The sequence below is a fragment of the Gadus macrocephalus genome, chromosome 11 (assembly GCF_031168955.1).
Source record: "Gadus macrocephalus chromosome 11, ASM3116895v1".
Classification (NCBI taxonomy): Eukaryota; Metazoa; Chordata; class Actinopteri; order Gadiformes; family Gadidae; genus Gadus; species Gadus macrocephalus.
Window position 1 is genome coordinate 7,009,339 of NC_082392.1, and position 14,592 is coordinate 7,023,930.

Here is a 14,592-nt window from a genome sequence, read left to right on the forward strand (position 1 = left end):
TTTGATCTGTTATACATATATATATATATGTATATATATATATATACATATATATATATTAGAGCTGTCAGTTAAACGCGTTATTAACGGCGTTAACGCAAACCAATTTTAACGGCGTTAAAAAATTATCGCGCGATTAACGCAATTATTTTATATAAAAAAATAAAAATAAAGAGTTTTTTTTTTTTGGCTCAAAACAAAGAAGCAGTAGCCTGGCTCAAATTAAATTTGTTCAAAGCAGTCGTTTAATTGCACTATAGGCTCTTTTTTTGTATCGTCCTGTTTTGATCAGTATATGCCAATGTTGTTATCAATAAAAAATAATTTGCACAAGGCAAGCCGATGCACTTCACCATGTTGATAAGAGAATTAAAATGAGAAAAATTATGGGACAAAAAAATCAAGGGATATTTTGCATAGAAAAAGAATTTGCGATTAATCGCGATTAATCGTGAGTTAACTATGACTTTAATGCGATTAATCACGATTAAATATCTTAATCGCTTGACAGCTCTAATATATATATATATTTACACTACCATTCAAAAGCCAGGGGTCACCCAGTCAATTTCATGTTTTCCATGAAAACTCACACTTTTATTCAACAGTTTTCAGCTGTGCTAGCATAAATACTCAAGGGCATTCTAATAATCAATAAGCCGTTTAACACGATTAGCTAAACAATGTACCATTAGAACACAGGAGTGATGGTTACTGGCAATGGGCCTCTGTAAACCTATGTAGATATCCCATTAAAAATCGGCCGTTTCCAGATAGAATAGTCATTTACCACATAAAAATGTATATACTTCTGAATAATTTAATGTTGTCTTCATTGAAATAACTGCTTTTCTTAAAAAAATAAGGACCTTTCTAAGTGACCCCAAACCTTTGACCGGTAGTGTATATATGTATATGCCAGCCATTTGCAGGATGTCAATGGTTTTTAGACCTTCAAAACTGACATGTATGGAGGCAAAAACTAATGACGTTTATCTAAATTAAAACAGAACCTTAATTCGCTTTTTTAGAACTCAATGTTTCAAGATTTACCAGATGACATTTTACAAAACCAGTGACCGAATTGAGGTTAACGATCAGACTTGACAGAAAGGAGCCTGTGGGCTCCATGGCGACATTCAGGTAAACGGGGCCTAATCACATTGGTTTCCAGACATATTCACACCTATTTTTAGAGGAGTGTGGGTGGAAGGGAAAACTGCATGCAAGGTTTTACATTTGGGTTGGCGCTTGGCCAAAGCTAGTCCTCCGACCCAAGAGGGAGACCAGTCCCTCTGAACATGGGACCCCCCCAGTGTGACCAGTCCCTCTGAACATGGGATCCCCCCAGTGTGAACAGTCCCTCTGAACATGGGATCCCCCCAGTGTGAACAGTCCCTCTGAACATGGGGTCTCCCTGTTTTTCTCTACGTCACCGCCTACTGTATCTTGCATGTGTTTCCATTAGCCTCAATACTGCCGTCTCTTGTACATTGTGTGATTTGTTGTTGTCGTCGTTCAGTTGCATGTGTGTTTTCAGGGTGGCTTTCTGGTCATTGCACTCGACATACATGTCTATTTCAAAGAGCTGAATCAGTTGTTGACAAGAGATTGGATCATCGGGACGGATGATGAGGTAACAGGTTGGAGCACAGAGGTGCAGTCTCACACTCACCAATAGATGTAGACAAAGCTACAGTTACAACTTGGTGTTATTTCAGGTTGCCATGACAAACAGATGCACTATGTATGTCACCACAATTTTGCACAGTCCATATTTTATCCGCCCCAAAAAAGATTTGTTTTCTTTGCTTGTGAAAGGGTGGGATGTTCAGAATCAGGTTCCCCCAAACTTTCTGTCAACTTTTTCTTTGTTTTCCACTTCATTAACTAGGGGCAGTGTAACCACTATTCTAATATACATTTTACATCTATATATCTATAAACAGATAGATATCCATTGATATATTTGCTGTTACTGTGTAATTTGTTTTTAATTTAATTCCAAATAAAGATGAAACTGTATGCACTGACATGAAACTGTTGATCGGACTCACCCAGTGTGTGTGTGTCTGTGTCTGTGTCTGTGTGTGTGTGTGTGTGTGTGTGTGTCTCATCCAACCTGTGAGGGAATGTTGTTCCAAAGAACATCTGTCTATCTGACTCGTTGTTACAAACCCATCTACCATGAGTCAGACGGGGACAGCCCTCAGACCCATCAGCCGCCCACAAATGGGGGCTCCACGTGCCAGTCTTCTTTAAGGGTCAGTGCAGGTGGAGCAATGGTCCACCTATTTAGTAAGATAGATGGTGTCTGTAAATCATACAAGTGAATGTGTGCCTCAAATTTAAAGAGGAATAAACTAACAGGCGTGCAAGTCTTTCACACGACTGTACTTGCTTTTAAAGTCACAAAACAGGTTTCTTTTGAATGGAAAGTTGAAATCGATTCCATCCATATTTAATATTCTACAAATATAAAATTAATTATTCAAAATATGCAATAGATTATGCAATGAACTATGTTCATATCATCATATATGTTCACTTCTTGGCTTTTCAATTGGGAAAACAAAGTAGTCATTACCTCTCAATTTGTATTTACAAAAATGGCACAAGCTTGTTTAAAATGTAATTAACAGCCAATGGCTTTCACAATGCATTCAACATTTTCTCATTAAGTCTCTTTAGTCAGCAGCAGCCCGGCGGATGGAGGTGTTGTTGCGGTGGAGCGAGTGGGTGCGTTTAAATAGGATCAAGAAGGGTGGGGTGGCCAGTGTTGAATTACACAATGCCACCTCAGCCCTGAGGGTCCGACATCGTTGTGTACTCCCTCGTTCTCTCTCACTCTCTTTCAACACCCCTTGAAGTACTCTCCGTGCCTAACTTTCCCGGCATGTCCTGTCCCTTAATTTGACTGGGAGAGAGGCAGACCCTTTGCCATGGTGTGTGTGTGTGTGTGTGTGTGTGTGTGTGTGTGTGTGTGTGTATAAACTAGAGGTAATAATCATGCTGCATAAGAAATATATAAAAAAAATAGTCCTTGTTTACTCCTTTGCTACGTATCATGAAAAGGGGGGCTGCTGTGAAACTTACCAATCAAACAGATGGAGGGCAGACTTAACTTCACATGTAACGTTTATTTTTCATTTAAGCACTGTCGCCGGCTGTAATCCTGAGCTGGATGCTGATGAGTAGGGCATGGATACAACGCTTCACAATGACATCATGGTTCTCCCAGGGCAGGAGAACAGCAATAGTGGCCCCATACATACAGGGGCCTTCCCCTGGGGGCCAAACGCAGACTCAAATTCACAACAGGAATGTCAACAGCGTTGTTTAGTTCCTCTACTTATCAGCTCTCTTGTGAGCCACCTCCTAATTGGCCCGTGGTTTGTAGGGAGGTGGTTTGACTGGCAGAACCTGTACCGTTTTCTTGTTGAAAAAATGAAAAATGCGGCAAGGGGAAGGCTTTAAGGAACGAACTGCATCTTTGGCGTCGTCTAGGAGCAGAGTGAAGGTGTGTGATAGCGTTTACTAGACACACCCGTGGAGGTTCATCCAGTAACCAGAAATGTGGAGAAACAAGCCGAAAGGAAGCGTTCAAGCCCATTGTTGGATTTCCAGCAACTGGGATAGGCATGGGTTGAGGTGTGTCACAAAAACACAAAAGGCACACGTTTGAATACACACATAAAAAAACTAGGAGATGGTGTTGGAGTGGGAAGATATTGTTTGTGTGTTCATGATAAGTATAAGCAGTGCATTTGTAGTTGGCCATATGTAAACAATCTCATAGTAGTACTACTAACTTCTTCATGCACTAACGTTTCCGATACAATCTTTAAGGTATTATATCAAATGTATATAAAAAAAAATGAAAAAGGCATGATACAAACAGGTTATTAAAATCCATTAAAGCAGCCACACATAATACTTTTCTCTCACACTCATGCACACTTTGGTTCACAAAAAAGCACAGGAGGAAAATCTTATTTTGCTACTATGTAACTTTTCTACTTATATTGAGAACAAGATATTCACGGCGGAGTGTGTAGGATTTTGTGGCTTCTAGCGCGGAGTTTGCAGATAAGAACTAACTGAATACTGGCCCCTCCCCTCCCTTTCAAACGACCTAGGAGAAGCTACAGTGGCCTGTAATGGCCTGTAAGAAGGAACCTCCAAAATTATACCGTCTACGACAGCATCGAGTAACTAAGGGGCAAGTTATGAGCTTCCTTGATCGATTTATAATTTGTATTTTGTTATTTAGTCTGTAAAAATGTCTGCATGCATAGGTCGCAACCTACAGGTAAGAGAGTGATGATGATAAACAATTATCTCCCTTTGATATAAATGTTCCTTTTTGAGGTAACAAAAAAGAAGGATGTTCATTTCCATGTGATTACACAAGTTTAAACGTACTCACATACATATTCCATTTCTGCCAAGTCCATTCCGCTAGACGCTACGAAACTCTACACACTACACCTTTAAATATATCTTAGTGATTATATTTTATCAACAAGTTATATCTCGATAAGGCTTCTAAAAATACATGTTGTACAATGTGAAACAAAGAAAGACGATATTTTGGCTAAGTTCATGGTGATTTGGTATAAAATACATTAATTTCTATTTTTAAACATAAATAAAAAAACAAAACAAAAAAGGCTCTATTATAAAAGCTAGCGATGCACAGGTCTTCCACGTACAGCTTGATATTCCGATAAGTGTGTATGCGCCCGTGGAAGTGTGTGTGTGTGTGACCCTACAGCAGGGCCAGGTCCAAGTACTGCCCCCCCGCGTTGGTCATCAGAGGCGGAAGGGGCATGAGAGAGAGGTCCCCTACGCCGGACTGACCAATCAGACTGCTGCTCAGGTGAGGAACCGCCTCCAGGAGACTCTAGATGAGGAAACAGAGGGGTGAAAGAGAGAGGCTTAGAAGGGTATGGTTTAGTAACTACTACATATTACTGTGAGCAGCAGGACTACAAGTGTACCCATCCTCTTCATCTACAGTCCCATACACAGAATAAACTTCTTATTCCCCCCCCAACTTAGACAACCTACATACATCTACACCAACCCTCAATCCCCACCATGGAAGACCTTTAAGGTCATTGAGCAGGAGAAGCCCAGCCACTACCTTGTAGTCCTGAGGACTCGTGCAATCATCTTCAATATAACTGAACTCTCCCTCTAGACAAGAGTTAGATAGTAGATTACAGAGAGAGGGGTCTTTGACAGCTCAGACAACGTTTCCTCTAACCAGCCTCATTGTTTAGACATGCCATTGCTGAGGTAGTTAGCAGTTAGTGGGAACTTTCCTAACACATCTAAACAAACACACACACACACACACACACACACACACACACACACACACACACACACACACACACACACACACACACACACACACACACACACACACACACACACACACACACACACACACACACACACATCCTTACCTGCAACCTGTCTCAGTGTCTCTGACACGTTAAATACACACCCATTCTTTGGACTGCGTAAGCAAAGTCCTGGCGGGGTCATGGGTGTGCATGAGGCCGTGAGCGTGCATCGCGAGTCCATCGTCTGAGGCGTACTGTGGGGTAGAGGGGAGGGGGAGGAGGCACAGGAGACAGGAGCTCAGGGTTAGAGGGACACTAGGGATGCGGTGATGAACCAGTTCTACTCCTAACCACGCTTTAAAGCTTCACACTTTTGTTACCGTGAAGGCTCAGCTAAACCAATTTAGTTCTCACTCTCCAAAAAGGGACATTAGGTTACATTATTTTTCACACACACACACACACACACACACACACACACACACACACACACACACACACACACACACACACACACACACACACACACACACACACACACACACACACACACACACACACACACACACACACGTGAATCTTCCAGAAGGCCCAGTTTCTCCAGTATGGGTATGCTGGTGACAGGACATTCTCTTCTGTCTCGCCCAAAACTGTATCCAAGTCACGGGGACCCTGTCCAGGTACAAATGATATCTGTTCTCCACCAGGGATTTATATTTCCTCTTCCTCAACTCTGAGTAGGACTTCTGGCAAGTCAAGTCTAAGCAGGCAGCAGTATGTATGAGAGAAGGGGTGGGGCCGCAGAGCAGATAAACTTGTTTGATAGCCTCTGGGCAAACACGGTGGATGTGTGAGGACACACACCCACAATGGAAGGAGATTTGAATACAGCATTTGGAAAGGCATCCTACTGAAAAGGCATGTGGGAATGCCAGAGGCAATGCAGACAAGAGTTGAAGAGCAGTTCTCTCTCTCACACACACACACACACACACACACACACACACACACACACACACACACACACACACACACACACACACACACACACACACACACACACACACACACACACACACACACACACACACACACACACACACACACACACACACAGTACCTGGTATCCTTGCACGGCACTGATGAGATCTTTGACACCGTTAAAGGTCAGGCCAGGCATGCGCACCAGGCCCCCGGGGGAGGGCAGGTGAGGGGGGGTGGGGAGGTGTGAGGGGGAGGGATAGTAGCCCAGAGTGTTGGGAGAACCAGGAGGACTAGAAAAACAAACAAGGGTGTGGGGACCAGGGACTCATTCAGCAGTGCAACAGGAAAATGATAAAGGTCATTTTGGTATTTTGGTTAATTGTTTTAAGAAATAATTCAAAGATTAATGCAATGAGAGTAGCACCTGTTATATTACTTCTGTAGTAGCCCTACCAAGGACTAAAGGGGGAGGAGTGATACTGACCAAGCTGGCTGATGATAACACATTGTTTAGTTATCAACTAACCTTGTCCAAGTATCTTTCCTTGGCCGACCACACACATTGAGCAACAACACAAATCTCTCTTTGGCGGCGGGCCGTAAAACAGGGAGGCTCTGGCCGTGGGCGGGGTGCTTACCTGGGATAGTATGCTGCGTAGTTCATGTACACCTGAGTGGACGCAGGGTAGTAAGGGTGCCCGGGGGCCATTGTGCGGGGGGCGAGCATCATCTGGCCAATGGGAGGGTAGAGGGCAGCGGCGGCCTCCGCAGACATGACCGGGGGGGCGCCGGCGAAGGAGTAGGTGGGAGGAGACAGACCTGGGGGAGGGGCAGAGGAGGGACAGGGACTAGGGGTTATGAGACCGTCTATAAGGGCCAAGAGGACAGACGGGTGGGATTATAAGAGGACTAGTACTAGGACCCTGACGTCCTTCTCTGTAGGATGTTGTAATGGAGTTATATCCTGTTGTCTGTGACCTCACATGAATCTCTCGTCTTCATGCATGTGAACCTCTGCATTTCAAGGCATGTTTCCTGCTAAGCCCCGGCTAGGGACTATTCTTTATTGTCATTTGATCAAAAGCTTGTTGTTGCTATGGAAATGCACAAGTACACATTTAGGTCAGAGAGGAGAGAGTGAAAGAATTTCTACACACCCAGCGCACAGCTCCCCTACCAAAGGTCCATACACGCACGCACGCACGCACGCACGCACACACACACACACACACACAAAACTGGACGCACGAATAACCCAAAATCCACACCTCTCAGTCCTCTAGTGTTGTAATGGTTGTATTATAGTGTAGTAGGGCTTGCGGCATGTGAAGATCAAATTAAACCACTCCAGTAGGTACGGGTAAAGAAGTGCTGCTACCCGTGCCATCAAAATAAACTCGCTCTTAGATCAAAATGAACAAATGTGGAAATTAAATTTGAAAATTTAAAGTGCAGAGCAACCAGTTCATTAAAAGTCATGCAAACATCTAAAACTAAATGACGTAAAAATCATTGAGAATCATACAGAAATGTTGCAATAGAACCACACAAACACACACAAATGTAAGAACACAGACACACACACTACTCCTACCCCTGGGCTCAGACCAGAAGCCCCCCATCATCAGAGTCCTAGATTGGAAAGACCCCAGAGAAGAGAGGGGGCAGAATTGAACCTCTAACCCCACCTCTCTGCCCCCATGGCAGGAGCCCACCTACCCCTGGCAGTCCCGAAGCACACCCAGCTCCCAGCGGCACTTACGTCTGGACTTACATGGCGGCGGGCTGAGCCCTGTCCCACTCCTACTCCGGCTGTGTGTGTGTGTGGGTGTGTGCGACAGTGTGCCCCCCATCAGCACCAGGCCCATCTCCTCGGCGCTGCAGGGGAACACCTCCACGTAGCGGCAGTTGACCCCCCGGGGCCCCGACATCATCTGCTTGTGCAGCCGCTGGGAGGCCATGAAGGCCCTCTCTGGGGAGGAGATCTGGATGAAGCAGTCCCCTGACGGGCGGCCCTGGGAGGAGGGAAGGCCAGTGACAGGTTAACAACTGGTGTGAACGGGGCTAGGGCGGGGCCGAGGCGTGGAGCTGCTAGGGGCTGTAGGCCCTCACTCTAATGCCTTCCACCACGGCCCCATATGTAAAAGATATTCAAATGATGGGGCCGGCTGTGCTGGAGGAGAAAGCCAAGTGGATTGGATGGGAGTGGGGGATTGCAAGCGCTTCATATGCACAGTCGCATATTGAACTTGTGTTTCAGTGGACGGAACAATATTATTTATTATCATATTAACAATATTCATAAAAACCCAATATGCATACTGGTCAAATAATCTGATAGCATCAGGAGAGACGCCAGCAAGTTAGACTGCCTCCCTCTGGACGTGGACTGGCCCGTACCTGTTGGTTCAGCACCATGTGCACTCCGTGGGGCCTGATGTCTCTGGTGAACTCGCCCAGGAAGGTGAGGATGTCCTCAATGGTGGCGGTGTACGGCAGCCCTCGGAGTCTCAGGCAGTCTCGCACACCGCCAGGAGAGGGCAGGAGAGAAACGGTGGGCAGCATGGACACCAGGGGAGCAGGGGCCACAGAGATGAGGGGGGCTGAGGAGTACCGGTTCAACACCTGCAAGCCCACACACACACAAAAGATACAGTTACGCACTGCTCGGCTAACACACGGCCCAGAGCAAACAAGCAAACAATACTCCACCGGCAGCGTCCCCTAACCTGCTCATCAGCCCACTAACACTGTTTGTTTTACACACTTTCATCTCTCAGGAGTCCGCCTCTCAACTATACTCTCTGCCGGAATTCACATTACACACGCATTACGGAGAAGGAAAATTCATGACATACTTGTAATCATTTCAAGTTTAAGTGTAAGGGATTGTTTGGAAATTTGACGCAACTGGTTTAATAATTCATTTACAGCATAGGGTCTATTAAGACTCTGGATAGATATGGATATGAAATGGTTGCTTCACACAAACAAGGAAGAACAAGCCAGACAATGTCCCTTTCAATGCACAGGTGATCATGAGTTGTTTAACTCATTATCCAGTATTGTGTGGTTAAGAAAACATCTTGCTAAACACACCTTGCTGATATGTACAGCCCACCCCTAAAACCCTGTTTTGACTTCAGCCTGAGCAACTTCAGAACCACCAAATTCTTAACATATGTCTACTAGTAATTATTTCATTCTGTAATTTAATTATCCTTTATGGTCAATTTCAAGTGATTTTGTGTTTCTCGTAAAAGGTGATCTAGCTTAATTACTAAAACAATTTGGTTCTTCTTTTATGGCCATTTATGGTAAAGAGCCATCTGGCTGGTGATCGATTGGTTTGATTCCTAGTTACAAGGTATGCTTCCAGATTTGAAACCACAGCGGGTGCCTCTTCTGACTCCCTTGTTTCAGAGGGGACAAACCTTTTCCGCGGTTCACCTGGTTAACAGCTTAAGTCTGCCAAGTTGGTGTTCTGATGCAACAGCCTAAGCAGCAGAATCTATATCCACCCCTGAACTCCAAACCAGTGCTTCCTACAACACCCCCGCGCTCCTCCCTCCCCCCGCTGCCCTTCACTCCTAGATGCATTGACTACTGACGGGCCCTCATGCCACTACCCACCTGCTGCACCTCCGCGGCCGTGCTCTTGAACAGCTCGATGTATCTCTTCCCCAGGATCTCCTTGTGCTTCTTCAGGGCGCTCTGAGCGTGCTCCTCGCAGGAGAACAGGACGAAGGCGTCCCCGGTGGGGCGCCCGTCTGGGTAGCGCACAAACAGAATGCCGTCGCCGCCCCCGCTCACGTCACACACCTCGGTGGGCCCCTCCCCCTGGCCGAAGAAGGCCAGCACCTGCTCCTGCGTGGCGGTGAAGGGGAGCCCCCGCATCCTAACGATGACCTGGTCCTCTCGGGACAGGAACAGGGCCACCTCGTTGGAGGTACCTGAAGCCCAACCAGAGAGAGGCAGAGCTTTGGTTAAGGGGGGAGGAGAGGGCCTCATCGATACCGGTCGAACGTCTCCCACTCGGATCATCCTTGATAGCTGTTCATTAGCATTAGTGATGCTTCCCCAAGTCAAGGACGGTATTCTATGCTTTATTCTGAATTGAATCAAGGATTAACCCTTATCATTGTACAACCCCTTAAAACGATTGGTGACGCTAAGGGGATTACATTTTTGTTGCAGAGACAATCTTTCTTTTATAATGTTTAAATCATGAGAGTAATTCTGAGCCCACATCTGCTGGTTGATACAATCGGTGTGGCGCTAGGAGAATGGGGTACCCTTCATAATAAATACATGAACATACATAGCAGGCGTAAGGGGATGGCCCTGACTTGTTGTGGTAACAGTGATGAGAGGCTCCCTATTGTTTCTGAAGTAGCTAACACAATGACATATCTCCCAAATCAAGGGATTGGTTTTGCATGACAATGAGACAGCCACTTTAGTAAGTAAGCTTTTCATTCAATAAAAATATTCTATCCAAGTTTTTAAAGTTATCTCTGTACACGGTTCTGCCGAGAACTTAACATTACCAGAAATGTTTCTCAAGTAAATTCGCTACGTGGTTCACTCACCTCCTGCTATCTTCAGGAAGTCCTCTCCTGTTGCCTTGTAAACCTGAAAGTAAATAGTAAAAAAACACTTCAGCCGGTGCATTGCATTGCCAATACCAACAAGGTATCATGGGGTGTGACATTGATATGGAAGGGGCTGAATTGCTCCCAAGTGCGAGGAGCAATGCTGATGAAGTACTGGACGGTAGCCCCAGTGAGCTAGATTAAGAGGATTCACCTCAATGTAGCGGTTCCCCATGTGGTGCTTGTGTCTCTGCAGAGCCAGATCTCTGTGCTCTTCATTGATGAAGCGCACCAGAGCTTCTCCGTTCCTCCTTCCCTGAGCGTTAAGGCACAACGCCGCACCACCTCTGTAGTACCAGACCACATATTCCGTTACAGATACTTTGTAAACAACACGCTGTGAACACATTAAGACATTAAGAAAAGCAACGGAAGTAAATATTTAAGAAACGTACTTGGCAATGTTGAGTCCTCTGAAGAAGCGAGCGATGTCCTGGTCTGAGGACTGCCAGGGCAGGCCTCTGGCTCTGATCACAGAGTTATCGCACACCTTCTCCATCTTACTGCTGCGCACCACAACACAGGCCAATGAGCACGCTACACGAGGACTTGGAGCAATTGTGTATAGGTTTTTACTGTACTGACAAAGAAGTCCTGCTTACCATGTGCCCGTTTCAAACTTCTCATTGACTCTCTCTGGGTACAGAAATGTGTGTGCTGTAATGGAGAAAATGTTTTATCGGTATTGTTAATTATTGGTATTATTCTTAATAATAAATTATTTCGAATATATATATGTATATATATTTTGCAGTTACAGTCACAATTTGATAAGAGCAAATACCAAGTATGTTAATATCCTATAGTGGTAACCTAAAGCCTTGTGTAGTAAAGCCACTCACAGAGGGGTTCAGGGAGCAGGGCCAGGGCGATGCTGGCCATGGCCTTCACGTTCTGCACAGCCGCTTCTCGGGGTAACACCTCCGACGAGTCCAACACCGTCAGTTCATCCACAGGTAAGTTTAGAGCTGGGATTGATAGAAGTCAAGGAGACTACAGGAGGACACACAGCACCAGCCCATAAAAGCATGTTCTGAATGGTTTGAAATAGATTAGTATTTTAGGGCATAGAAGACCAACCAGGAGAGAGAAAAGGGGCGTTCAGGAGAGAAATAGAAACGGAGCCAGAGAAAGGGAGGGAGACGTCAGTAGTTCCGTACTAAAGGGTGTGTGGGGGTCAGCCCTGTTGGCTAAACACACACTCTTTCACTATACGCTTAGCCCAGTGCTGCCATTGTTTCTCTATTTGCATTTCAAAACCTTGAGTCTTGTAGCCAACACCCCATGACTTGTGAACCTTTAATTTGTGCACTTTTTGCATGGTGCGCCATACGTCTCCCTCACTACCATGCAGGGGGCAAACAGGCACTAAAGAAATCCCAACAAAAACCAACAAACAAATACTGCAGACCATGCGAGCACCCAGCCTCCTGAGGGAGGGGGCTGACGGCAGCCAGGGGGGTGAGGATACATTCAGCCATGAAGTGCACATCTACGGCCTTGAGGTCAGACGCAGGGAAGTGCTTTCTGAACTCCTTCCGCAGGTCAAAGAATGAGAAGAAACACTCTGGCACCAGGAGGTTCTATAGACACGGGGAGAGAAGGTCCATTTCAAACAGTGTGTGTGGCGTGTGAACAGGCCACACTGCAGCAGCTGGGTGATAGGGCTTCAGGAAAGTGACTTTCCTCTTTATTGGCATCATTAGGCTGTGTACTTAAGCTTGAACAGCATCGAGTTCAAATGGGACGCGCATTGTTCCACATCCAGCGCCTGTCCAACAGGTTGAGGGGTCAGCTCCGTGTACTTGTCGATGCGTTATGTACACTCTCAAGAATTCAGTTATGTTAATAGCTCTCTGGCTCGACAGTGCACTGGCAGAGTCGCTTGGGAGCAGCGGGCTGATTGGAGCAGGTTATGTAGGTCTCTCCCTGCCTCTTGCCAGGTGTATCCACCCTCCCCACGCACACTCACCTTGCCTGCTGCCTGGGGGTGAATGACTTGCCGAATGTGGAGCTGTCCGTCAGTACACAAACACACCGAGGTGCCTGCCCCTATGCTGTTCACCTCATTGGTGAGTGTTAGGTGAAACTGTAAAGGGAGAATAGGAAAAGTATTTGTATTGGGCACACTAAAGCATACACATCATGTTGCAGGATGTGTTGGTTTCTGTACCATTGTTGATTTGGTTTCAGGAGGCAGCATCCATTTGGTACATTATAACTGTTATTCAGTCTGTATTAGGAGCATACTTATTCAGCAACACCCACCCACTTCCCAGAAAGTGTGGTTCCCTACCATTCCATTACAGTGCCTACTAACCCACTGTTTGTGTTATGATGAGCTTAAACAATTGTAACACATCACATCATGTACACTTATAAACATTAGTGTAAAGGATGATTTGATTGCTTGTACTCCAGTAGATTATATACCTGATTTAATGCACTCTCCAGGTTTGCGGCAGTTGAGACAGAATCAGTGAGGGATCCATTATCTTCCTCCGCCTCCTCTTGTTTTTCTGTCAGGTCGCAGAGCTCCTGCTTGATCAGGAGCTCATTCACCCTGCCCAACTGGTTTGAGGAGACACAAACATGTCAGGCAACTGCTGTACATAGCCTACACCTCAAACGATGTCAGCTTACACATATCACAAGCCTTATGTCAAATGTTTAACAGCCCCTTACATCATCATAACCCCCTATGTTTACTGCCCCCAATGCAATTAATTGTATTCGACATTATAGGCCTATATAACTTTAAAAGAAGAATATCTCTTTTTTTTAAAAAATATCTACCGTTTTGTTCTTTAAGTCCACCAGCTGCCACACTAGTTGACCGAGCTCCTTTTCGTCCGATCCCAGCAGATCTCCGCTGGTGCCAGATGTGTTCGCGAACAACACCGCCAGGTAGTCTACCTGTGCCGTCATTTCCAAAAATAAAAAATAAATAAAGCGTACCTAATAATACAATCTCTTACTAGAGAACTCCCTCAAAAGTGAACTAGAAAGAAACTAGTGGTGGCACTCGTCTAAACTAGGCTCGTACACCTTCACGCCAAAGCATTTAGGCGAGGTAAATAGCTCCAGGTTTAGAGTGCGAAATATATGCAAAACGTCCCGCAGTCACCATAGTGGAGAAATGGCTGTGGTTCCGTTTTTGTAGTGTGCCTACCTGTGGAGTCACGTGACCATATACCTGCCCTCCCTGGTTCAGGTGGTTTTCAAATAAGGACGTGGCAGATAGACAATCATCACATCACTTATGTGCACAATAACCTGCCAATCCGCTAGATCCTATATACCATACATGTAGTTAATGTAATAAACTAAATTAGCCTACATTAATTCGTATAAAAAGTATCAAAAACTGGAGAATGTGTCGGTCTAAACGTAGTTTAAAGTGTAAATGATACTAGGCTGGTTTCCTTTATTAAGTCTTGAGTTCCTCGATTGAGTTTGCATGCAAATCACATTTAGTGAGATGAAGCACAAATATTTAATTTCGCTCAGTAATAGGCCTAAAAGTTGATTTATTTATACAGTGAGTTCATACCATGACTGTTATAGTTTTAGCACAAAGCATGTGAATACTTTAT

The 14,592-nt window shown here is 45.2% G+C and overlaps 1 protein-coding gene across 4 annotated transcripts; it reads right to left on the reverse strand.

Annotated features, from left to right (window-relative positions):
- Positions 1-3,120: 3,120 nt before the first annotated feature.
- On the reverse strand, positions 3,121-14,151 carry esrp1 (epithelial splicing regulatory protein 1). 4 transcript variants are annotated; one of them, XM_060064701.1, is made up of 16 exons: positions 13,793-14,151; positions 13,430-13,567; positions 12,969-13,085; positions 12,468-12,579; positions 11,839-11,964; positions 11,599-11,653; positions 11,392-11,502; positions 11,151-11,283; positions 10,934-10,976; positions 9,975-10,294; positions 8,742-8,966; positions 8,116-8,356; positions 6,980-7,160; positions 6,478-6,631; positions 5,519-5,611; positions 3,121-4,906 (listed from the first exon to the last, which is right to left on the reverse strand). In XM_060064701.1, the coding sequence occupies exons 1-16, from the start codon at positions 13,922-13,924 to the stop codon at positions 4,772-4,774; spliced, it is 2,316 nt and encodes a 771-aa protein (XP_059920684.1). In that variant the 5' UTR covers positions 13,925-14,151; the 3' UTR covers positions 3,121-4,771. The 4 variants fall into 4 exon arrangements, with proteins under 4 accessions (XP_059920684.1, XP_059920683.1, XP_059920686.1 ...); XM_060064700.1 differs by having other exon boundaries at positions 8,104-8,356; XM_060064703.1 differs by having other exon boundaries at positions 4,771-4,906; positions 5,478-5,611.
- Between the last annotated feature and the right edge of the window lie 441 nt (positions 14,152-14,592).

What these genes read in the sequence shown, in the direction of transcription:
- esrp1 (XM_060064700.1), bottom strand. Translation starts at nt 13,924, where the DNA reads ATGACGGCACAGGTAGACTACCTGGCGGTGTTGTTCGCGAACACATCT. An exon ending in CCTGCTCCCTGAACCCCTCT is followed by an intron (nt 11,654 to 11,838) that starts GTGAGTGGCTTT and finishes TCTCCATTACAG; the next exon opens with CACACACATTTCTGTACCCA. An exon ending in TTACGCAGTCCAAAGAATGG is followed by an intron (nt 4,907 to 5,518) that starts GTGTGTATTTAA and finishes TTCCTCATCTAG; the next exon opens with AGTCTCCTGGAGGCGGTTCC.